Source organism: Moschus berezovskii, chromosome 22 (genome assembly GCF_049115385.1).
Source record: "Moschus berezovskii isolate FMDL1 chromosome 22, NW_MosBer_1.0, whole genome shotgun sequence".
Taxonomy (NCBI): Eukaryota; Metazoa; Chordata; class Mammalia; order Artiodactyla; family Moschidae; genus Moschus; species Moschus berezovskii.
Window position 1 is genome coordinate 55,265,602 of NC_142481.1, and position 25,494 is coordinate 55,291,095.

At 44.4% G+C, this 25,494-nt stretch overlaps 1 protein-coding gene, 1 long non-coding RNA gene and 1 pseudogene across 4 annotated transcripts in view; 1 reads left to right on the forward strand and 2 right to left on the reverse strand.

The window, feature by feature from the left end:
* Positions 1–25,494, reverse strand: part of HSD17B2 (hydroxysteroid 17-beta dehydrogenase 2) — an 88,233-nt gene that overhangs the window by 13,037 nt on the left and 49,702 nt on the right. The window contains exons 1-3 of one of the 2 annotated variants that reach the window (XM_088830772.1): positions 19,441–19,630; positions 18,403–18,615; positions 11,933–12,118 (exon numbers count right to left, since the gene is read on the reverse strand). In XM_088830772.1, coding sequence (XP_088686898.1) covers positions 11,933–12,118; positions 18,403–18,615; positions 19,441–19,609 — 568 coding nt within the window. In that variant the 5' untranslated portion in view covers positions 19,610–19,630. Of the gene's footprint in view, positions 1–11,932; positions 12,119–18,402; positions 18,616–19,440; positions 19,631–25,494 lie in introns of those variants that run through there. The other variant, XM_055413058.2, reaches the window with a different exon arrangement.
* The window catches only part of LOC148774434 (uncharacterized), a 34,738-nt gene continuing 24,330 nt past the window's right edge, over positions 15,087–25,494 (forward strand). The window contains exon 1 of one of the 2 annotated variants that reach the window (XR_016035955.1): positions 15,087–15,273. This is a non-coding gene — a long non-coding RNA (uncharacterized LOC148774434). The remainder of the gene's footprint in view (positions 15,274–25,494) is intronic. The other variant, XR_016035954.1, reaches the window with a different exon arrangement.
* On the reverse strand, positions 23,629–24,150 carry LOC129547363 (gametocyte-specific factor 1 pseudogene; annotated as a pseudogene).

Sequence of the window (25,494 nt, forward strand, 5' to 3'; positions counted from 1 at the left end):
ATAAAGATGCTATGAAGGACCTGTATACACGTTTTTGTTTGAACACCTGTTTTCTGTTCTCTTAAGTACACACTTAGGAGTAGAATTGCTAAGTCATACTGTAACGCTATGTTTAATTTATTGAGGAACTGCCAAATGTTTTCCACAGAGAGTGCACTATGTTACATTCCCACCAGCAATTCAGGAGAGTTCCAGTTCCTCCACATCCTGGCAGATCAAGTGTTGTTTTCTGATTTTTCATGACATCATCCTAGTGTGTGTGAAATATTACCTCATTGAAGTTTTGGCTTCCTATCATTGTTTTTAAATCTATTTCTCACTTCCAATGTATAATCATAAGGGATTTAATTTAGGTCATATCTGAATGGTCTAGTGGTTTTCCCTACTTTCTTCAAGTTCAGTCTGATTTTGGCAATAAGGAGTTCATGATCTGAGCCAGTCAGCTCCCGGTCTTGTTTATGCTGACTGTATAGAGCTTCTCCATCTTTGGCTGCAAAGAATATAATCAATCTGATTTCAGCTTTGGCCATCTGGTGATGTCCATGTGTAGAGTCTTCTCTTGTGTTGTTGGAAGAGGGTGTTTGCTATGACCAGTGCGTTCTCTTGGCAAAACTCTATTAGCCTTTGCCCTGCTTCATTCTGTACTTCAAGGCCAAATTTGCCTGTTACCTCAGGTGTTTCTTCCTACTTTTGCATTCCAGTCCCCTATAATGAAAAGGACATCTTTTTTGGGTGTTAGTTCTAAAAGGTCTTGTAGGTCTTCATAGAACTGTTCACCTTTGGCTTCTTCAGCATTGCTGGTTGGGGCATAGGCTAAGATTACTGTAATATTGAATGGTTTGCCTGGGAAATGAACAGAAATCATTCTGTCGTTTTTGAGATTGCATCCAAGTACTGCATTTCAGACTCTTTTGTTGACCATGATGGCTACTCCTAATCAAATCCCTTATGATTATACAGTGGAAGTGAGACATAGATTTAAGGGACTAGATCTGATAGATAGAGTGCCTGATGAACTATGGACGGAGGTTCGTGACATTGTACAGGAGACAGGGATCAAGACCATCCCCATGGAAAAGAAATGCAAAAAAGTAAAATGGCTGTCTGGGGAAGGCTTACAAATAGCTGTGAAAAGAAGAGAAGCCGAAAGCAAAGGAGAAAAGGAAAGATATAAGCATCTGAATGCAGAGTTCCAAAGAATAGCAAGGAAAGAGAAGAAAGCCTTCCTCAGTGACCAATGCAAAGAAATAGAGGAAAACAACAGAATAGGAAAGACTAGAGATCTCTTCAAGAAAATTAGAGATACCAAGGGAACATTTCATGCAAAGACGGGCTCAATAAAGGACAGAAATGGTATGGACCTAACAGAAGCAGAAGATATTAAGAAGAGGTGGCAAGAATACACAGAAGAACTATACAAAAAATATCTTCACAACCCCGATAATCACAATGGTGTGATCACTCACCTAGAGCCAGACATCCTGGAATGTGAAGTCAAGTGGGCCTTAGAAAGCATCACTACAAGCAAAGCTAGTGGAGGTGATGGAATTCTAGTTGAGCTATTTCAAATCCTGAAAGATGATGCTGTGAAAGTGCTGCACTCAGTATGCCAGCAAATTTGGAAAACTCAGCAGTGGCCACAGGACTGGAAAAGGTCAGTCTTCATTCCAATCCCAAAGAAAGGCAATGCCAAAGAATGCTCAAACTACCGCACAATTGCACTCATCTCACGCGCTGGTAAAGTCATGCTCAAAATTCTCCAAGCCAGGCTTCAGCAATACGTGAACTGTGAACTTCCAGATGTTCAATCTGGTTTTAGAAAAGGCAAAGGAACCAGAGATCAAATTGCCAACATCCGCTGGATCATGGAAAAAGCAAGAGAATTCCAGAAAAACATCTACTTCTGCCTTATTGACTATGACAAAGCCTTTGAATGTGTCGATCACAATAAACTATGAAAAATTCTTCAAGAGATGGGAATACCAGACCACCTGACCTGCCTCTTGAGAAACCTGTATGCAGGTCAGGAAGCAACAGTTAGAAAAGGACATGGAACAACAGACTGGTTCCAAATAGGAAATGGAATACATCATGGCTGTATATTGTCACCCTGCTTATTTAATGTATATGCAGACTACATCATGAGAAACGCTGGGCTGGAAGAAGCACAAGCTGGAATCAAGACTGCTGGGGGAAATATCAATAACCTCAAATATGCAGATGACACCACCCTTATGGCAGAAAGTGAGGAGGAACTAAAAAGCCTCTTGATGAAAGTGAAAGAGGAGAGTGAAAAGTTTAGCTTGAAGCTCAACATTCAGAAAACAAAGATCATGGCATCTGGTCCCATCACTTCATGGGAAATAGATGGGGAAACAATGGAAACAGTGTCAGACTTTATTTTTGGGGGCTCCAAAATCACTATAGATGCTGATTGCAGCCATGAAATAAAAAGACACTTACTCCTTGGAAGGAAAGTTATGACCAACCTAGATAGCATAGTAAAAAGCAGAGACATTACTTTGCCAACAAAAGTCCATCTAGTCAAGGTTATGGTTTTTCCACTGGTCATGTATGGATGTGAGAGTTGGACTGCGAAGAAAGCTGAGCGCCGAAGAATTAATACTTTTGAACTGTGGTGTTGGAGAAGACTCCTGAGAGTCCCTTGGACTACAAGGAGATCCAACTAGTCCATTCTAAAGGAGATCAGTCCTGGTTGTTCATTGGAAGGACTGATGCTAAAGCTGAAACTCCAATACTTTGGCCACCTCATGCGAAGAGTTGACTTACTGGAAAAGACTCTGATGCTGGGAGGGATTGGGGGCAGGAGGAGAAGTGGACAACAGAGAATGAGATGGCTGGATGGCATCACTGACTTGATGGATGTGAGTTTGAGTGAACTCCAGGAGTTGGTGATGGACAGGGAGGCCTGGCATGCTGTGATTCATGGAGTTGCAAAGAGTCAGACACGACTGAGTGACTGAACTGAACTGAACTGAACATTGTTTTTAAGTAGCCCTCTTGCTGATATTAATGCATCCAAAGTTTAAAAAAAATGGTCCAGGGACCAGTAGCATTCACTTACGTACTAGTTATGGAAATACAGACTCTTAGGCCCTCTCAGACCAATTCAGTCAAATCCTGCATTTTAACAAGGCCGCCCGATGAAAAGAGCAGACTCATTGGGAAAGACCCTGATGCTGAGAAAAATTAAAAGCAAATGGAGAAGGGGGCAACAGAGGACGAGATGGTTGGATGGCATCACTGACTCAATAGACATGAGTTTGAGCAAACTCGGTGAGATAGTGAAGGACAGGGGAGCCTGGCGTGCTGCATCCATGGGGTCACAGAGTCAGACATGACTGAGCGATTGAACAGCGGCAGCAACCAGGTGATCACCGTCCACAGTGTTTGAAAAGCACTGATGAAGGCAACAGCCCTAAACTGCTAACACGTCCTCATCATTGCTTAAGCACACTAGAGTTAGGGTCTATGGTTTTCCTGTTTGTTTTGGGGTTTTTGCCCCCCATTTTTGCCTGGTATCTCCTTGTTTGGTAGTCTGAAAGGATGAGAGGAACACAGAATTTGGAGTCAAAAAACAGACCTGGGTACCAACCCTGACTCCACTGCTTACCAGCTGGAAGGTCCTGGGCTAGAGTGTTCTTGTTCTAAAAGGAATTAGTCTCTGCATCCTGTAGATGTTAGAAATGAATGACGTCAAGTAAGTCAGCATCTAATTAAACTCAGCAGGAAGACGTTCACTCCGCTTGCTCTCCTCTCTCCACCATTGTCCTGCGCTTGCCCTGGCTAGTTTTAAGGAAGAAGATCTCCTCTGTGGCTTCCTCTCACACCACTGAGCGGATGAAACTGGCTGAATGGTTTGCCAGATGGTTCCCTTAAGGCAGCTAGTTCAGCAAGGGAAAAAAAAAAAATCCAGACATGATCCCATAGTCAATTTCTACCAACTAGGGCTTCCCTGGTGGCTCAGTTGGTAAAGAATCTGCCTACAGGACAAGAGACACGGAGTTCAATTCCTGGGTTGGAAGATCCGCTGGAGAAGGAAATGGCAACCCACTGCAGTATTCTCACCTGGGAAACCCCATGGGCAGAGTTGCCTGGTGGGTTACAGTCCCTGGGGTCACAAGAGTTGGACACGACTTAGTGACTAAACCACCACATGGTTTAGTAGTCAAACTGAACTCAAGGTTGGATATGCAGATACCTATAATTTGTAGACTTGTAAGACTCTCTGTGAGGCCACTGACTTTGGCACAAAGTAATTTTCACACATTTTTAAACAGCTTGATGTGATGGGTGTCAACTACAAATTGGAGCTTGCCAAGATCTTGCAAGATGACTGAACAAGGGCGTTCACCATCCGCCTCCGTGGAGACTGAGCCCTGCACTGTTGCAGCTGTTGACCTTTAACACCCCCTGAGGGAGTTCAGGGTGGAGTAAGGCACTTTGTGCTCCAGGCAATCTGATGGTCTTTAGATAGATGTTTTAGGAACAGATTTTAAAACCTCAATCTTTGCATCTCCCCATATGTGGATCACAATAAACTGTGGAAAATTCTGAAAGAGATGGGAATACCAAACCACCCGACCTGCCTCTTGAGAAACCTGTATGGAGGCCAGGAAGCAACAGTTAGAACTGGACATGGAACAACAGACTGGTTCCAAATAGGAAAAGGAATACATCAAGGTTGTATATTGTCACCCTGCTTGTTTAACTTATATTCAGAGTACATCATGAGAAACGCTGGGCTGGAAGAAGCACAAGCTGGACTCAAGATTGCTGGGAGAAATATCAATAACCTCAGATATGCAGATGACACCACCCTTATGGCAGAAAGTGAAGAGGAACTCAAAAGCCTCTTGATGAAAGTGAAAGAGGAGAGTGAAAAGGTTGGTTTGAAGCTCAACATTCAGGAAACAAAGATCATGGCATCTGGTCCCATCACTTCATGGGAAATAGATGGGGAAACAGTGGAAACAGTGTCAGACTTTACTTTTTGGGACTCCAAAATCACTGCAGATGCTGATTGCAGCCATGAAATTAAAAGACGCTTACTCCTTGGAAGGAAAGTTATGACCAACCTAGATAGTATATTTAAAAGCAGAGACCTTTGCCAACAAAGGTCCATCTAGTCAAGGCTATGGTTTTTCCCGTGGTCATGTATGGATGTGAGAGTTGGACTGTGAAGAAAGCTGAGCACCAAAGAATTGATGCTTTTGAACTGTGGTGCTGGAGAAGACTCTTGAGAGTCCTTTGGACTGTAAGGAGATCCAACCAGTCCATTCTAAAGGAGATCAGTCCTGGGAGTTCATTGGAAGGACTGATGCTAAAGCTGAAACTCCAATACTTTGGCCACCTCATGAGATGAGTTGACTCACTGGAAAAGACTCTGATGCTGGGAAAGGTTGGGGGCGGGAGGAGAAGGGGACGACAGAGAATGAGATTCCTGGACGGCATCACCGACTCAATGGACATGAGTTTGAGTGAAGTCCGGGAGTTGGTGATGGACAGGGAGGCCTGGCGTGCTGTGATTCATGGGGTCACAAATGGTTTGACATGACTGAGCGACTGAACTGAACTGATATCTAGAAAAGCAATAAATCCCTTCATGGTGACATCAGATCCTCCTGACTAGCAGAAACCTTTTTGTAAATGAATGGTTAATGGTATTGAACTCCCCCCTTCACCAAAATCTTATATACCGGCCTTCCCCTACTACCTCTTTTGGAACAGTCTCTCAGAACTGTCTGAGGTGCTGCCCTCTGGGCCTCAGTCCTCATTTGCCCGCAATAAAACTCAACTCGCAATTCTAGTTGTGCATCTTTTCAGTCGACTTGAGCAACCATTACTGTCTCTCAGTGGAGAGATCCCTGTTACCAGCGGGCCTTCTGCAACTGTGCTAAGCACTCAGAACCCACAGTGCATTTAGCTCTACAGTTGAGACCAGAAGTTCTCAACTGGGGGTGACTCTGCACCCCACCCCCACCCCCAGTGGACACGTGGTAATATCTGAAGATTTCTCAGCGCTGTGGGGGGGTACTACTTACATCTAATGAATCAAGAACACGTGTTGCTGAACATCCTACAGTGCATCAGACAGCCCCCCACAGAAAGAATGAGCCTCCCCGGAAATGTCGATAATGTGGAGGCTGGGCAATGCTGTCTTAGACTCAGGTGCTGTGTCACCCTGTCATGACAGAAGACGAAAGGGACCCACAGACAAGCGGGGTGGCCTGCCCTCAGATCACCCAGCTGGTAATACAAGGGCACAGTTCAGAGCACAACCGGCTCAAAATCCCTGAGGCCCGAGTCATTTTTATAAGGTTTGCTTTTCGCTGTTCTCACTCAAGCACAGCTTGCAACACAACACAGGTATTTGCTCTGCAATTTCTTAAGAGGACAGCTGGCCAGAAAAGACTTTCAGACCTCTCAAACATAAAGATTTTTCACCTGCCCTTTGTCCCATCAATCAGAGAGTCATCTCTCACTTCCTTCAATCCTTGGTTAAATATTTATCAAACTGCCTTGCCGGGATTTAGGTTAAAGAGCTATCCTATTCGAAACGAACTTGCTTACGGGGGGGTGGGGCGGGTCAGGAGGGTGAATATCCTCCCAGGTAGTGAAGTCATTCAGTCGTGTCCGACTCTTTGCGACCCCATGGACTGTCACCTACCACGATCCTCCGTCCATGGGATTTTCCAGGCAAGAGTACTGGAGTGGGGTGCCATTTCCTTCTCCAGAGGATCTTTCTAACCCAGGGGTCGAACCTCGGTCTCCCGCGTTGTAGGCAGACGGGGGGTGGGGGGTCAGGGAATGTCCTCCTGGGTAAGTTGTGGTCAAATCTGGAAGTAGTGACCTATTGGGCTTATCTTCCAGGAGCTATAGTGTGTGATAGGAAGCAGCGGGATGAAATGCCATGTAGTGTCACGATCAGGCGTGATGATGCCAGCAGTGGGCAAGATAAAAAGCCACAGGGGACACAGAGCCAGCCTCTTCATGGTGGATGGCCTTTGAGTCCCTCACTCTGCTACCGCCAGGTTCAAGGCTGATGCTTAAATCCATGTCATTTCATCCCATCTCACCATGGCCCTAAGAAGGAACAATCATTATTATCCCCTTTATAAAATGCACAAGCTGAAACTCAGGGATACAGGACTTTGTCCTGGGTCACTCCACTGTCAGTAGGAAAGACAGGATCAAAACCTATGCAGTTTATCCCCACTCAGCTTCCTGGCTTCCTCTCCTTTTTGAAACCTGATTCTACCTATATAGCTACATGCTGCCTCTCTTGTTCTTTCTGTTTCTTGTTGCTTTCTTTGGAGAGGGGGAGATGTAGGAGGGAAGGGTGTATTCGTGATGCGATTGACTCTTGTGTGCATCCCCTGGAGAAGTCTTTAAAGAAGCGATGTTTCTGCCCTGCCCCAATCCTGGAACTTCCTGTCTACAGGAGTGGTTATACTGACCCTCTTTACACCTGGGAATGGGGCGAGGCTAAAGCTTGCAGATTAATAGGCAGAGGAACATGGCAGAGGTGATCCTTTGGGAAAAGTCTCTGACATGATGTTAACACAAGATCCCACCTGAATCAGTGGGAGAGGCACTGACTTGGTGCATCAGAACATGGGGCCAAAGTTCAATTCCAGTTCTAGCTGCAGGGCTGGTTATATAACTGTTCTGAAACTTGATTTTCACAACTGCAAAAGGAGGATACCAATACTTTTGTTGGGATCATATATCTGATGGCATCCCCAAAACGCCTAAAACCTAATAGTTGTTTAATTCCTTAGTCATGTCTGACTCTGACCCCATGGACTATAGCCTGCCAGATTCCTCTGTCCATGGGATTTTCCAGGCAAGAATACTGGAGTAGGTTGCCATTTCCTTCTCCATAATGCCTAATGGATGCTTCCTAATAATTATTAACATCTATTAGATGTCTACTAAATGCCAGGCACCGCTCTAAGTATTTTAACATCAGTTCTATTGATTACAACTGTCCATCTTCCAATCACTCTTTGACTCTGACCCCCTTGCCTCCCTCTTATAAGGATCCTTGTAACCGCATCAGACCCACCTAGATAACTCAGGATAACCTCTGCCTTTCAGATCCTTAACTCAATTATACCTACAAAGTCCCTTTTGCTAGGTCAGATCACATAATTCAGGTTCAGGGAATGAGGCGTGGACATATTTAAGAGATCATTATTCTCTACCAGACCAGTTGTCTATTCACAGTATCCTGAGACACTGTCTTTGGGGTTGCTTGCTATGCAACCTTGAATAAATGGAACAGAGTTATCAGTTCCAGCTTAGCCCCTCCTGGCTGATGCAAACTTCCATGATAAATCTACATGATATTCTTGTCATGCAGAGGGTGGCCAAGGTGCCAGGCTCAAGACAGCCTGAAGGGTCAGGGCAGCCAGGAGCTCCTGGGAGAACTTTGGAGAACACTTATTGTGACTGGCTCTCTCTCCATACCTCCATCTTCAAAATGAGAAAGAGACCAGCATGTACTCCCAGATAAGTACATTTTCCAAAATTACTACTACATTAGCTTTGCCAAGAGACTCATCGTCAAGCTGTCATCATCTTGGATGTTAATTTCTGTGGATTAGTAGTAGGCGATATAGTGTCTTTTACACATCCCATGACGTTTCTGATTCTTGTCTTACAGTCGAGCTTCTTTTCTCCTTGCTTAAAATCTTTTCCATTGTTCTGAAAAACACTCATCAGCAAAGTGCAAAGAACTCTGCTGAATTCCTCTGCTCCTCATCGATTAGGTAAACTGTATGCGTAGTTTAAGATCTTCGGCTCCTGTCTTCTTACAAATGCCTGCACTGTCAGGAACATATGCTTCCCCTCTGCTCTGATTTCATGCTATTGTTCTAACAACTTTATAAAATACCCTGGGCGATTTCTGAGTCCTGTAAATGAACCTACTGCTGGGTTTTCCCTGAAACATAAGGACTCAGAGCTGGGTGTGATGAAGGAAGACTCTATGCTTCCTGGTGGATGAAGTGAGAGGCTCCAGTGGGTGACTGGCTGAGAGCAAAGGAGAGAAAGGCACAGGGATAAACAAACCCAAGAAAGCTCGAAACTCTGAAACCTAAAGACCAGGAGATGAACAGAAAGAAGAGAGCAAACTTTTGAGTTGCTAGTAGCAAGTTTAGCTTCAGATATGTTGACTCGATGATGATGGTAAAATAATGGAATGGAAATAACGAAGGCTAGATGTAAAGGTTTTGCATGTCTAGTGGTGAGAATAGGAATGAGATGTGTGATTTAATACTCAAAAATTTTCCTCTAATGGAAACATGTGATAAGTGAAAGTGTTAGTCGCTCAGTCATGTCCGACTCTTTGTGACCCCATGGACTGTATCCCACCAGTTTCCTCTGTCCATGGAATTCTCCAGGCAAGGATACTGGAGTGGGTAGCTATTCCCTTCTCCAAGGGATCTTCCCAACCCAAGAGTCAAACCAAGGTCTCCGGCGTTGCAGACATATTCTTTACTGCCTGAGCCACCAGGGAAACCCAAACATGTGAAAAGTCAGTTCAAAGTCTTAGCTTAAGGACTTCCCTGGTGGTCTAGAGGTTAAGACTCTGTTCTTGCAATACAGGTGGTGCAGGTTTGATCTCTGGTCAGGGAACTAGGATCCTACACGCCATGTGGCATGACCAAACTTTTTTTTTAAAGGCTTAGACAAGTTTTAGAGGCCAAGTTGAAGATGTATGAATGGATATCCTCGTGGTATAAATTCATCACCTGTCCATTCATTCATCCATTTTCCGTTCATTTGCACCCTTGCATTTTCTCATTTACTAATTGAGCTCTTACTTCATGCCAGACACTGGGCCCATAACAGATGGTGTGCATATTAGTGAAATGTAAAATAAAATCTTATGAATGAATGAGCAGCTCAAAGTTGAGAACAGAGGAAGAGAAAAACTTCCTTGTCACTGTGTCAAGCAAAAGGCAATGATAAGTCATTTCAGTAAATATTTGTTGAATGAATGAGGCAAAGGAGCATGTGAGACTTCCAGAAGTACCAGACTGAGGAAATTAAAGCTTTCGCAGAGGTCAAAAATGTAAAGGCTAAGTTCAGAAGAAAGATCAGGGTGAAATGCTGCCAATGTGTTTTCTCAGGATTGGTTTGCTTTAGCAAAAAAACCTGGAAATATTTTGGGGTGCTCATAAAAGTTAAAATACAACACTCATTGCTCTTAACCATCTTAGACCTCTCTCTCTGTGTCCTTTCCCCTCCTCCCTCCCTCTCTTCCTTCCTTCTTTCCTTCCTTCCTTGCAACCAGCAGCTTAATGTTGAAAGTGTTAGTCACTCAGTCGTGTCCAAATCTTTAAGACCCCCCTGGACTGTAGCCTGCCAGGCTCCTCTGTCCATGGAATTCTCCAGGTAAGAATAGTGGAGCAGGTTGCCATTCCCTTCTCCTGGGGATCTTCCTGACCCAGGGATTGAGCCTGAGTCTCCTGCATTGCAGGCAGATTCTTTACTGTCTGAGCCACCAGGGAAAGTAGCAATGTTAGCAACACACTCAAATAGCTGTAAAGTTCAAGGAAGTTGCTAAGTTAGAACCAGGGAAGAAAATATCAGGGACAATATCAATTGTCTAAAAAATACACACACACAAAAAAAAACCTTCCCCCCTTGAAACGTAAAGAAACCTAAATCAAACGAACAAATAGTTGGACTTTTATTTTAAAAAAAAATCTTACTCAGAGCCAACAGTGAAGATCGGTATTCCTCTGTGCAAAGACCGGATCCTGGAGTTTAGAGCCCACCCTCTAGGCTTCCCACTTACCCAAGCAGTGACTTTCCCAAACAACCCCCTGGACACCACTCAAAGCCTACTAAGGTTCTGAGGAACCCCAGTTTGTAGGTTTATCATATATGGCCTTTACTATGCTGAGGTAGGTTCCTTCTATGCCCATGTTTTGAAGAATTTTAATCATAAAATGGGTGCTGAATTTTGTCAAAATCTTTTTCTGCATCTATTGAGATTATCACATGGTTTTTATCTTTCAGTTTGTTAATATGGTATATCACATTGATTTGCATATATTGAAGAATGCTTGCATCCCTGGGATAAACCCAATTTGATCATGGGGAATGAGCTTTTTGATGTGTTGCTGAAATCTGTTTGCTAAAATTTTGTTGAGGATTTTTGCATCTATGTTCATAAGTGATATTGGCCTGTAGTTTTCTTTTTTTGTGTTGTCTTTGTCTGGTTTTGGTATCAAGAACGCCAGTTTGGAAATATCTATTCGAGGAGAAAGAATTTGACATCACCTACACGGGGCATTTTTTTTATGGAAGGGAGATGTTAAACCCTTAACTTTGTTAACTATCTGCCCTTTGAAATGGAGAGAAATGAGCCATCAAATGTCACACCCTGTCCCAATTATCTTGAGATTGCAAAACGATGGGAATAATCTTATGGAAAATGCTAGTTGGCAGCCAGCAGAGACACGAAGCACTGACAGTGCCAAAAGAGCGAAGACATGTGCCTACTCATTGTCCAAGGAAGGACAGAGGATGCCGATGCTGGGAGGCTGGAAAACGCAGGTCTTCTGTCATGCTGACCTGAACCGTATGCAGGGTTTCCCGGCCAAATCTAGGAAGCTTGTGCATTAGCAGTCACACTGTGAAAATATGTGAGAACCCTAAATCCCCAGTAATGAACAGATGAGTTAGAAAATAGGTAACAGTCAGTACAAGAAAGGATTTGAAAGGAAAAAAAAAGGTTTTATACTAAGATCAACGGCAAACACAGGATTTGACTAATCTTCATCCAGCCCTGCATGGGAGTCCTGTTTTCTTGCTCAGCGCACAAAGAATGCTACAAGCTGCATCTTGTAGGACTGGCACCCACGACCTTGTGAGGGAAAGGCAAGCTCACCTGCCATGCTGCTGATGTTTACCAGCCTCCCCTTGGATTTTCTAAGAAGAGGCAGAAACGCCTTTGTGACTTCCACAGCCCCGAAGAAGTTCACGGCCATGCATCGTTTGTATTCGGTCATGGGAATGAGTTCCCCATCAGTTGGTAAGCCAAGGACTCCGGCATTGTTGATCACAGCCCACAGTCCTGAGGATAGAAACAAACAAGTCTGAGATCAGGCAATACCAAGAGAGTGGGATGGTTTTTAATCCTTCAAGCTCCGAAGTCAAAAGGACCCATCTGAGACTTGAGATCTGGGCAAGAGATAACTTCAACACTCACACCTTTGTCTTGGGGCTTCCCTGGAGGCCCAGTGGTTAAGACCTCACCTTCCAATGCAGGGGGTTGTGGATTCAGTCCTTTGTTAGGGAACTAAGATCCCACATGCCTCATGGCCCAAGCCAAAACATAAAACAGAAGCAATACTGTATAAAATTCAATTAAGAGTTTAAATATGGTCCACATTAAAAAAAAAGAAAAAGTCTTGAAAAGAAAAATACCTTACTCTCCTTGAATACTTGTGAAATATTAAGAAATGGTTTTATGGAGGTATATTCTTTTGCTTCAAAGTTTATTTCAAGTCTGCCTCGTGTTTCTCCCTCAAATGATTATGTGGAGACAGAGTGATGTCTCTAAGACATGCAGATTTAAGACAATGTGTCTTACATGTAGTGTAACAAAATAAGATCCTGTCTTCCCTTTTCCTTTGACTGGAAAAGTTCTCCTAGTACAGGGAAACAGGAAAACTAGAGCAGAAATGCCAAGAGCTAAGAAGACTGCAGAGTCCTTGAGCTCTGCTCCCTTCCCCAGTCAGCCTGATCCCCTTGACTGACCGGAATCACAAGGAGAGCTTGTCCACACACTGGTGGCTAGGATCCAGCTCCAGAGAAACTGATTGGGGGTGTCTGGGGTGAGGCCTGACAATCTGCATCTCTAGCAAATTCCCAGGTGATGCTGACACAAGCCTGGACCTCACTTAGAGAACCACTGTCCACAACTGGTGATTTTTCAGCCTTGACTGCACATTAAAATCATCTGGGGAGCTTTTTAAAACCCTGACACCCAGGCCACACCCCAGCCAATTAGATCAGCAACTGTGGGGTAGTGAAGAAAGGGGATCTCGGCATTAGCCATTTTTAAAATTCCCTACGTAGGTGATTCCAGTGTACAACCAAGCTTCGGAGACATTGCCCTAAATGGCAGGAGAGTGGTAATACAGGAACTCCACGCGCTTTGTCGGGAGGAGGGTCTGGAGCAAGAGTGAGTCACCCGGGAGAAACAGAGGCAACAGGATCTGGGGCATGTTCAGCTAGATAGACCTGAAGCAGATTCTCTGAGTTCCCTGAGCCACTGCAGGGTTTAGACCAGTGGTTCTCAAGGTGTGGCCCAGTGCAGCAGCAGCAATTGGGAACTTGTTAGAAATGCAAATACTGGAGCCCCATCTCAGACCTGCTGGATCAGAAACTGATGATCAGAAATTACTGTGGAAGCTCAGCATTGTGACACAACGTGCCCAAGTGTGAATGCATGCCCACATGTGAGAACCACCGGGATATGGAGGAGCGGAATGAGCCCTCATGCTAGCAAAGGCACAGGAACAGCAGCAGACACCGGCCCTAACAGTGCCCTTCCGACGGCTCCACAGAAGCCAGGGGCAGCCAACCCGCATGAGGAATGGACAGAGTACTGGACATCTCAGCAGAGTCCAGCATGAAGATGTAATGTCCCATCCCAAGGAATTTAGCATGCCACCCTGGGGAGATGAGAGAAAGCTCCAAACAACTGAGATGGTTTTCGCCACGTGGCTCAAGATAGAAATTGAGTTGACTTATAGAAAATAAAGTTAGATTTCTTGCACAGCTGAGTTGATGGTCTGACATTTACATGCAGTAATGACTGAGAGCTGTAAGTGAGAGGATGCCTGGCACATGGTAAGGGCTCTACAGCCCTTAGGAGGTTGGTGATGGGAGGAGAGGCTGCCGCCCCTAATCCCTCCAAGTGATGGTTTTAATTGACTCAGCCTGATGCATACCTTTGACCAGTCAAACACACAGGTGGCAGCTTGAGAATGCCCTATGACAGGGACCAGCAAACATATCCTGTAAAAGGCTGGATAGTAAATGCTTTAACATTGCAAGTCCTACTCTCTCAACTCCACCATTATGGTGCGAGCAGCCACAGACAATCCATAAATGAACGGGAGTGGCTGCGTTCCAATAAAACAATAGGGACCTTGACATTTGTATCCCATATAATTTTCATGTGTCCAAAAAATCTTCTTCTGATTTCTTTTAACCATTTAAAAATATAAACACCATCATGAGCTCACAGGATATACAAAAACAGGTGGCATATCTATATAATAATCTATATATTTTTATAAAATACTCTTTAAATGACAAAGTTAGAAAGACAGAGGACAGGTTAAGGATGAGAATATGTCTCTTCAGAGGTAACGTGAGAGGGTCTGGTGGTGATGGGACAGTTCTGTACTTTGAGTGGGGTGATATTGCACAAAATTACACGTTATGAAATTGCGAGCAAGCACACACACATACACACACGCACACACATGCACTTGCATGTGTAGCTGATGAAATCTGAATGAACTCTGGGGATTACACCAATGCCAGTTTCCCGGTTTTGATATTGTACTATAGTTATGCAAGATATTAACTCTGGGGGAGGCTTGGCAAAGAGTGAATCTACTATTTTTTCAAAATAAAATGTTAAAAAAAAAAAAAGGCAGGGCCACAGCTTGCCAACTCCTGCCATAGAATTCTAAGCTGGCCAATAAACCTATTATACCTGTAGGGCTTCATAATAGTTTTTAAAAAATTACTATTAATAATGAATAAAGGGATTCCCCGATGGCTCACATTAAAAGAATCCACCTGCAGTGCAAGAGACACAGGAGACACAGGTTCAATCCCTGGGTCAGGAAGATTCCCCTGGAGGAGGGTACAGCAACCCACTGCAGTTTTCCTGCCTGGAGAATCCCACACACCAAGGAGCCTGCCAGGCGATAGTCCATAGTGGGTCACAAAGAGTCAGACATGATTGAGTACACAGATACCAGGGCAATAATGAACAATATGTTCATACCAGTTTTAAAATCTGCTATGCTGGGACACAGCACAGTTGCTGGCCCTCCTACAGGAGCTGAGGTTTTCTGGTTTATCCACGTGGCCCAGAGGGTTCTTTAGCAAACATCCTTCTTTGTGATTTTAAATGACCCTGTTCTACCGCTCTACTTTCTGTTTGACTTGAGAGGCTGAAGTCGAGAGAGACCTCAAGAACAGGTAATTCTTTATTGGTGTTGAATGGGTATTTTGGTAACTCTGCCTCAGTAAGGACTGTTCTCCAGAATGCAGGCCCCAAAACTGCATGTAAAGTGTTTTCCAAATGCTCACACCTTGGAAAGCGTACTGATTGGATCCTTTCATCCCAGGATACTAGCATTGTTATTAGCATTTCAAAAAGTACTATTTTATCATTCACTATAGCCAATACTGTCCCGCTGGGCCTCTCTAGATGGTGTATATTGAATATCTCCTAACAAGACACCATCAGGTCAATAAAAGGGGCAGCAAAAGACAAGGCCAGGAAAATGACCTTTCTAGAAAACAACTATATTAGTTTCTTTTTTCTGGGTAGATCAGCTGTAAACAGGATATAAGGAGGAAGTCCTTGAGGCCTTCCTGGAAAACCCCCAAGTGAAGCAGAACAGGAGAAAGCAAAGCTAATTAAGAGAGGCTAGGTCCTGATGACATTGCTTGAGTGCCTGGATCCAGACATACCTGAAGCCAATGGGTCTTTTTAGTTATGTAAGCAAAATGCATTCCCTTTATGCAAAGAGCTGACTTATTTGAAAAGACCCTGATGTTGGGAAATATTGAAGGCAGGAGGAAAAGGGGATGACAGAGGATGAGATGGTTAGATGGCATCACCGACTCAATGGACATGAGTTTGGTAAACTCTGGGAGTTGGTGAGGGACAGGGAGGCCTGGCATGCTGCAGTTCATGGGGTCACAGGGAGTCAGACACAACTGAGCGACTGAACTGAACTATGAATCTTCTTTCTTAACATCTGAACTGAACTATGAATTGGGTTATGTCACTTGTATCTGAAAGAATCCTGATGGAAACATAGTTTTGGTTCTTAAGAAACCTTGTGGTGAGGAGTGGGAGATGGACATATTTGTATAATAATGCAGTAATGAGGGTGTGTGCAAGGGGCAAAGAGTGAGTTTCCAGCAGAGGAAGTGGATGATGTAGCCTGGATTACTGTTATGTTTGAGCCAGATCTCCCGTAGAGTGTGTAGTTGGACAAAGGCAAAGTCTAGAGAAATGAAGTGGAGGTAACAGGGAAGTTTGGGTAAGAGGAAGCTGAAGGTACAAAGTCATGAACTAGAACATTCTATTCTGGAAACCATTCATCATTTACTGAGTGGAACAGCAGATACTGCAGATGAAGGTTTTGGTAAGGGCTATTCTCCTGAAAGGTCTTAGAATCCCTGTGAAGGTGTTTGATGGTGAATGGAGGACCACAGAACCATTCAGTGAGACAAAGCATACGCCTGGCTCATGGGAGGAGCCCAAGACACGGAGGCTCAGTTTATCAAAGGAGATGGATGATACTCTAAGATATACGCATTGTAAAGATCACTCTCCATCTGGAAAGCAATGGGGAAGGAAATCTGAGTACAAAGAGAGCTCAGGCGGGAGATGAGGGCCCCAGTTAAACCATAGCTCCCCCTTGGGATAATAGGATGGGGCGGAATGACAAAGATCTAGGACATAGAAATGACAGGACTCAGGACCAACAGGATGCAGAAATCAAGGGTAAGCTGCAGGCCTAAGTGACCCCCAGGTTGTTTGGCTTGAATGACTGATTAGGTGGCAGTGCCTGGGCTTCCCTGGTGGCTCAGACAGTAAAGAATTCGCCTGCAGGAGACCTGGGTTTGATCCCTGGATTGGGAAGATCCCCTGGAGGAGGACATGGCAACCCACTCCAGTATTCTTGCCTGGAGAATCCCCCTAGACAGAGGAGCCTGGCAGGCTACAATCCATGGGGTCACAGAGTCAGACATGACTGAGCAACTAAGCACAGCCGGTGCCTGAGCCAGTGCCTCAGTTGTCGGATGCAGGAAGGGAAACTGATTTGCAGACTAGAAGCAGAGGAAAAAATAATGAGGTCCGTTTTTGACAAATTGAGGCAGGATATCTGGTAACCAGTTGTATATGCCTATAGGTCCTGACGTTGAAAATAGGGCTAGGATGTTAACACAGATTCAGAAATTACTGGATTAAATGGCAGTGTTTCTCAATACAGGCAGAATATTAGCATTGCTGGAGGAGCTTTAAAATGTGCTAATACCTGGGACCCCCAAATGGGATCTTCTTTAGAGTGGACCTCCCCAGCAAAAGGAGAGCACCAGTGCCAGCCTCGCTGCGGAAGGATCTGCTGAGTTACTGTCTGTCGATACTGGTTTAATCTGCTGGGGGAAAGTCCCCAGGCTGCGTGGGAATCACAGACGTGTGACCTGTGCTTCAGAAAGATCCCAAGCTTGGTTTCATTTTCCACTGGCATTACCTTAACATCTTAAACATTTTGTGAACAAGGGGCCCCACTTGCAATTTTGCACTGTATCCCCTAAATTACATAGTCCATCCTGGGTCCATACATAGGTATTTTAAGACACTTCCCAGGTGAAAATTCCTGGTATAGGAAGAGAAACAGGATAGCCCAGGAAACTTGGAGTGGGGTCAGGGGACGGAGCCCTCAGTGACATTCACATTTAGGGGACTGGCACAGTGAGCAGAGGAAGAAGGTTCATATAAGAGAGGCAGAGAGAATGATCGGAGAACTTAGAGGGCAAGATGTGGCTGGAGACCCCCAAAGCCCAAGGAGGGGAGGGTAATGAACACATTCAAACACCGCAGAGAAGTTAAGAGCTTGGTGTTCAGGATAATACACACCGGTTCCCTTGGCCAGACCATTTAAGGAGATGTGTCGAGAAGTGAAAACAGGGCAGCACGATTCCAAAGAGCCTGGCTGTGAAGGGAGAGGAAGAGAAAGGCAGGGGCTAAGGGAAGACAGCCATTATGAAGCTATTAGTCTACTAGATGTCAGTATCAGTAAGGGGAAAGACATGTGGAGGGGCAGTAAGTAACAGGAGAGTGACTGAGCAGAGGTTGGAGGGAATGAGACGGAGAATTCTGTAAGTTCTAAAGAAGGACCATGCCTGACTTCTTCCCAGTGTCTTCATATCTGCAAGAGGTCCCAGCAAGGGGCAGGGGCTCAGTACAGGGGTCTCCAGGTGCCATCACAGACTAGAGGGAAGTGGTCATGAGAGGCTAGAACCAGTGTCGGGCATTTGCAAGGAGGGTGGAGGGCAGTCATGGGCACAGGTAGCTGAAGGCAGTACCTTTGTTCTGCACCTTCTCCTTCACTTTGCTGTAGGCCTCTTTTATCTCCTGTGTGTTGGTGATGTTCAGCTGGAGCACAGAGAGATGCTTGGAGCAGGTTCTTCGTAATTCCTCTGCTCCGGACCCCCGTTCATCTAGAACTCCGGCAAATACAGTGAAGCCCAGCTCGTCCAGATACTTGGCCAAACCATGGCCAAACCCAGAATCGCAACCTGCAAGGGGACAAAGCAGTACAAAATGGGCTCAGACTAAAATGGCAGGAGAAATTTTTGAAGAAAAACTCACTGCATGCTGTTTATGATAGTCCATGCTCTCTGTAGAGAGTGGGTCTTGAGGAAGTTTTCTCCTTTGCTAAGTGGAAAATGGGCAGAGAAGCCACAACAGACAAATTTCTCCTTATTAAATAAAAAAGAAATGGAGGTGAGGAAGAATTTGAGTTGGGGACATAAGTGGAAGGAGAAATGCTGATGAGGGGAAAGGGTCCAGGTGGCCAAAGAATGTAGCAGAGAAAACTAAGACATCTGACAGAAGCTTTTTTACTCATTTCTACGTGTAGTGTTTGATGTAATAACCTCCATCACGGCATACAATCTTCAGTAAAATTTTCATTACAAACTAATAGGTTGGAGTTGGTTTTTCTTTTTAAAGATACAACAAAATGTCAGGTCCTGCTTCAAACTGGACCCAGGACCATAGCAGGGGCTACCCACAGGGTCCAACTCCTTCTGAATTATGACAGATGAAGACTCCTAGCCATCTGCCCTTCTCACCTTCTTGGAAGCTTTGCCCTAGCCATGGCCTTCTCCCAAACCACTGAACCCTAGGAAGACGCCTATAACAGAAACCAGAGAGAAATCCCTAAGGGCACTGCTTTGTGAAACCAGAGGATAAGATCGTATGCAAAACATATGTCAAATCTCAGGATTTTTTTCCCACTAATCAGAAAAGGTCCATTCCTGTAAATGCTAGAAGGAATTTGGTCCATGTGTTTCAGAGAACACAATACACAGTTACTTTTTCCAATCCAAATTTCTTGCCTGCTTTAGTTGGATCCTTTAAAGTAACTTTTTTGGGTGTTAGTTCTAGAAGGTCTTTTAGGTCTTCATAGAGCCGTTGAACTTCAGCTTCTTCAGCATTACTGGTTGGGGCATAGACTTGGATTACTGTGATACTGAATGGTTTGCCTTGAAAACCAACAGAGATCATTCTGTCATTTTTGAGATTGCATCCAAGTCACTTTTCACTTTCATGCATTGGGGAAGGGAATGGCAACCCACTCCAGTGTTCTTGCCTGGAGAATCCCAGGGACGGGGGAGCCTGGTCGGCTGCCATCTATGGGGTCGCACAGAGTCGGACACGACTGAAGCGACTTAGCAGCAGCAGCAGTAGCAGCAGCAACTGCATTTCAGACTCTTTTGTTGACTATGATGGCTACTCCATTTCTTCTAAGGGATTCTTGCCCACAGTAGTAGATATAATGGTCATCTGAGTTAAAGTCACCAAAAAAAGATGTCCTTTTCATTATAGGGGACTGGAATGCAAAAGTAGGAAGTCAAGAAATACTTAGAGTAACAGGCAAATTTGGCATTGGAGTACAAAACGAAGCAGGTCAAAGGCTAACACAGTTTTGCCAAGAGAATGCACTGATCATATCAAACACCCTCTTCCAACAACACAAGAGAAGACTCTACACATGGACATCACCAGATGGTCAATACCGAAATCAGATTGATTATATTCTTTGCAGCCAAAGATGGAGAAGCTCTATACAGTCAGCAAAAATAAGACTAGGAGCTGACTGGATCAGATCATGAATTCCTTATTGCAAAATTCAGACTTAAATTGAAGAAAGTAGGGAAAACCACTAGACCATTCAGGTATGACCTAAATCAAATCTCTAAAGATTATACACTGGAAGTGACAGATAGATTCAAGGGATTAGATCTGATAGAGTGCCTGAAGAACTATGGACAGAGGGTCACGACATTGTACAGGAGGCAGTTATCAAGACCATCCCCAAGAAAAAGAAATGCAAAAAGGCAAAATGGTTGTCTGAGGAGGCCTTACAGATAGCTGAGGAAAGAAGAGAAGCTAAAAGTAAAGGAGAAAAGGAAAGATATACCCGTTTGAATGCAGAGTTCCAAAGACTAGCAAGGAGAGGTAAGAAAGCTTTCCTCAGTGATCAATGCAAAGAAATAGAGAAAAATAATAGAATGGGAAAGACTAGAGATCTTTTCAAGAAAATTAGAGATACCAAGGGGACATTTCATGCAAAGATGGGCACAAAAAGGGCAGAAATGGTATGGACCTAACAGAAGCAGAAGATATTAAGAAGAGGTGGCAAGAATACACAGAAGAACTGTACAAAAAAGATCTTCATGACCCAGATAATCATGATGGTGTGATCACTCATCTAGAGCCAGACATCCTGGAATGCAAAGGTAAGTGGGCCTTAGGAAGCATCACTACAAACAAAGCTAGTGGAAGTGATGGAATTCCAGTTGAGCTATTTCAAATCTTAAAAGATGAAAGTTATGACCAACCTAGACAGTATATTAAAAAGCAGAGATATTACTTTGCCAAAAAAGGTCCGTCTAGTCAAGGCTATGGTTTTTCCAGTGGTCATGTATGGATGTGAGAGTTGGACCATGAAGGAAGCTGAGCACCAAAGAATTGATGCTTTTGAACTGTGGTGTTGGAGAAGACTCTTGAGAGTCCCTTGGACTGCAAGGAGATCCAACCAGTCCATTCTAAAGGAGATCAATCCTGGGTGTTCATTGGAAGGACTGATGCTAAAGCTGAAACTCCAATACTTTGGCCACCTCATGCGACGGGTTGACTCACTGAAGAAGACTCTGATGCTGGGAAGGATTAGGGGCAGGAGGAGAAGGGGACAACAGAGAATGAGATGGCTGGATGGCATCACTGACTCGATGGACATGAGTTTGGGTGAACTCTGGGAGTTGGTGATGGACAGGGAGGCCTGGAGTGCTGTGATTCATGGGGTCACGGAGAGTCGGACATGACTGAGCGACTGAACTGAACTGAACTGAAAAGATGATGCTGTGAAAGCATCGCACTCAACATGCCAGCAAATTTGGAAAACTCAGAAAAGGCCACAGGACTGGAAAAGGTCATTTTTCTATCCAATCCCAAAGAAAGGCAATGCCAAAGAATGCTCAAACTACCGCACAATTGCACTCATCTCACACACTAGCAAAGTAATGCTCAAAATTCTCCAAGCCAGGCTTTAACAATACATGAACTATGAACTTCCAGATATTCAAGCTGGATTTAGAAAAGGCAGAGGAACCAAAGATCAAATTTCCAATATCTTTTGGATCATAGGAAAAGCAAGAGAGTTCCAGAAAAGCATCTACTTCTGCTTTATTGACTATGCCAAAGTCTTTGTGTGGATCACAACAAACTGTGGAAAATTCTTAAAGATATAGGAATACCAGACCACCTGACCTGCCTCTTGAGAAACCTGTATGCAGGTCAGGAAGCAACAGTTAGAACTGGACATGGAACAACAGACTGGTTCCAAATAGGAAAAGGAGTATGTCAAGGCTGTATATTGTCACCCTGCTTATTTAACTTATATGCAGAGTCAGTTCAGTTCAGTTCAGTCACTCAGTCGTGTCCGACTCTCTGCGACCCCATGAATCACAGCATGCCAGGCCTCCCTGTCTATCACCAACTCCCAGAGTTCACTCAAACTCATGTCCACAGAATCGATGATGCCATCCAGCCATCTCATTCTCAGTCGTCCCCTTCTCCTCCTGCCCCCAACCTTTCCCAGCATCAGAGTCTTTTCCAGTGAGTCAACTCGTCGCATGAAGTGGCCAAAGTATTGCAGTTTCAGCTTTAGCATCAGTCCTTCCAATGAACACCCAGGATCGATCTCCCTTAGAATGGACTGGTTGGATCTCCTTGCGGTACAACGGACTCTCAAGAGTCTTCTCCAACACCACAGTTCAAAAGTATCAATTTTTCAGTGATCAGCTTTCTTCACAGTCCAACTCTCACATCCATACATGACCACGGGAAAAACCATACATCATGAGAAACGCTGGGCTGGATGAAGCACAGGCTGGAATCAAGATTGCCCAGAGAAATATCAATAACCTCAGATATGCAGATGACACCACCCTTATGGAAGAAAGTGAAGAAGAACTAAAGAGCCTCTTGATGAAAGTGAAAGAGGAGAGTGAAAAAGTTGGCTTAAAACTCAACATTCAAAAAACTAAGTTCATGACATCTGGTGCCATCACTTAATGGCAACTAGATGGGGAAACAATGGAAATAGTGAGAAACTTTATTTTGGGGGGCTACCAAAATCACTGCAGATGATGACTACAGCCATGAAATTAAAAGATGCTTGCTCCTTGGAAGAAAAGCTATGACTAAGTTAGACATCATATTAAAAAACAGATACATTACTTTGCCAACAAAGGTCCATCTAGTCAAAGCTATAGCTTTTCCACTAGTCTTGTATGGGTGTGAAAGTTGGAGTATAAAGAAAGCTGAGCCCTGAAGAACTGATGCTTTTGAACTGTGGTGCTGGAGAAGACTCTTGAGAGTCCCTTGGACTGCAAGGAGATCCAACCAGTCCATCCTAAAGGAATTCAGTCCTGAATATTCATTGGAAGACTGATGCTGAAGATGAAACTCCTTTGGCCATCTGATGTGAAGAACTGACTCATAGGAAAAGACCCTGATGCTGGGAAAGATTGAAGGCAGGAGGAGAAGGGGATGACAGAGGATGAGATGGTTGGATGGCATCACCAACTCAATGGACATGAGTGTGAGCAAGCTCTGGAAGTTGGTGATGGACAGGGAGGCCTGGCGTGTTGCAGTCCATGGGGTCGCAAAGAGTTGGACAGGACTGAGTGACTGAAATGAACTGAACTTAAGGTAAATTTAGATAATTGGGTTTCATTAATGTGGAACGGGATATGAATTCTTATCTTGGGGTGCAGGCACTTAACCAAATTATCAAGCTATCTACAATGATGGCTTATTTGAAACAGTTCTTCTGAGCATGAGGCTTCTTCCTTGCATCAAATGAGTAAGGACTCAAAGGGGCGGGCGGGGAGAAGTACTTGTCAGTGTGAAAGTCACAGTTAATCCTTCTATAATTAGTTTAGGAGAAAAAAGTGAAGAACCCACTGTAGCAGGAAGAAGCAAGAGTCTTCCAGGGTATGACATTTTATTAAAAATTGTTACTGTGCATTTCCGTTGTTTTTTCCATGGCAGAACATATGGCAGAGACTTGGGAACGCCCATGCCTGAGGCCAGGTTACTCTTATTTTCCATAACTATATTGCTTGCAGTGCCACAGAAGTTGGCTGTGCCCCAGAAAAATGGGGTGCTGTTCTGTTCCCACAAATCTTTATTCCAGTCTTCATGGCAAGAAGGGCACTGCCACGTGCTCTCAGCCAGTCTCTTGTCCAAGGTTCCTGGTTTGGTTGACTACATCCTGCTCAATACAGCTTTTGTCATCACAGCTTGAGATGTGATGACTGATTTCAGCCCAAGGAACCTGATGGCAAGCACTGAAAGGACAAGTCGCCAGTTTGTCTGCGACATCAGGGTGATTCTTTCTGCACTTGATAAGGAAACCTGCAGGCCCTGATCTGGTGGTTTTCATCATAAGGGCACGGTAACAGCTTTTCAGGGTTCTGAGCATCCATGTAAGTTTCTTCCACATTGGGAATTAAGAAGCCTAATCCAAAGTGCTCAGTTGAGATGCGCTCTCCCAACCGTGGTCTTCGCCCACACCCTGTGCCCCAGCAACGGTTTACTTCTGGCCCCTGACGTTAGGGGTTGGGACCCCCATTTCCTGTGATGCAGGGCTGGGCATCAGCAGAGCGTGGGGATGGGAGCAAAATCTCAGAATTTGAGATGGAAGTCTACCCCACCCACTTGGAATGTATTATGGACTCTAGAAAAGTTGGGTTTATACCCACAAGTACAATACAGAGACATCTGAAATTTTAAGATGAAGACATTGTGGACATAAACTCACCCTTTGAGCCATACCAGAATAAATGTGTAGCAATTACTAAGTCTCTACAGCTCTAAAGATAAGAGATCATATTCACATTGGCTGTGTCAGGTGGTCTTTCCTATAAACCCAGAAGGAACTGCCTTGTCAGCAATTGGGGGCTACAGTCAGGCATGCCCCTAAAAATCAGAAAATTCAGGAAATCAGAGAGCACACTGACAATCAATTCAAGGATCAATATGCAAGTGATTAGAAAAGATAACTGACTTTAAAGCTAACACCACCTCCCTGGAGGGATTTCCCTAGTGATCCAGTGGGTAAGAATACGTCTTGCAGTGCAAGGGTTGCAGGTTCCATCCCTGGTCAGGGCACTAAGATCCCACATACTGCAGAGCAACAAAGCCTGTGGGCCACAACTAGAGAATCTGTGCACTGCAGCAAAAGATCCTCTATGATACAGCAAAGCTCCCACAGGCCTCAACTAAGACCTGATGCAGCCAAAGTTAATTAATTAATTTTTAAAACCCCTTTGTGGGTCACAGTCTTGTCACGGTGAAGAGGCTTGCATAACTCAATGAAGCTACGAGCCATGCCATGCAAGGCCACCAAAGACAGACAGGTCACAATAAAGAGTTCTGACAAAACGTGGTCCACTGGAGGAGGAAATGGCAAATCATCCTAGTACTCTTACTGCAAGAACCCCATGAACAATATGAAAAGGCAAAAAGATAAGACACTGGAAGATAAGCACCCCCAAGGTGTCTGATACGCTATTGGGGAAGAGTGGAGGGCAATTACTAATAGCCCCAGAAAGAATGAAGAGGCTGGGCCAAAGTAGAAACGATGCTCAGTTGTAGATGTATCTGGTGGTGAACTAAAGAGCCTCTTGATGAAAGTGAAAGAGGAGAGTGAAAAAGTGGACTCAAAACTCAACTTTCAGAAAACTATGGTCATGGCATCTGGTCCCATCACTTCATGGCAAATAGATGGGGAAACAATGGAAACAGTGAGAGATTTTATTTTTCAGGGCTCCAAAATCACTGCAGATGGTGACTGCAGCCTTGAAATAAAAAATCACTTG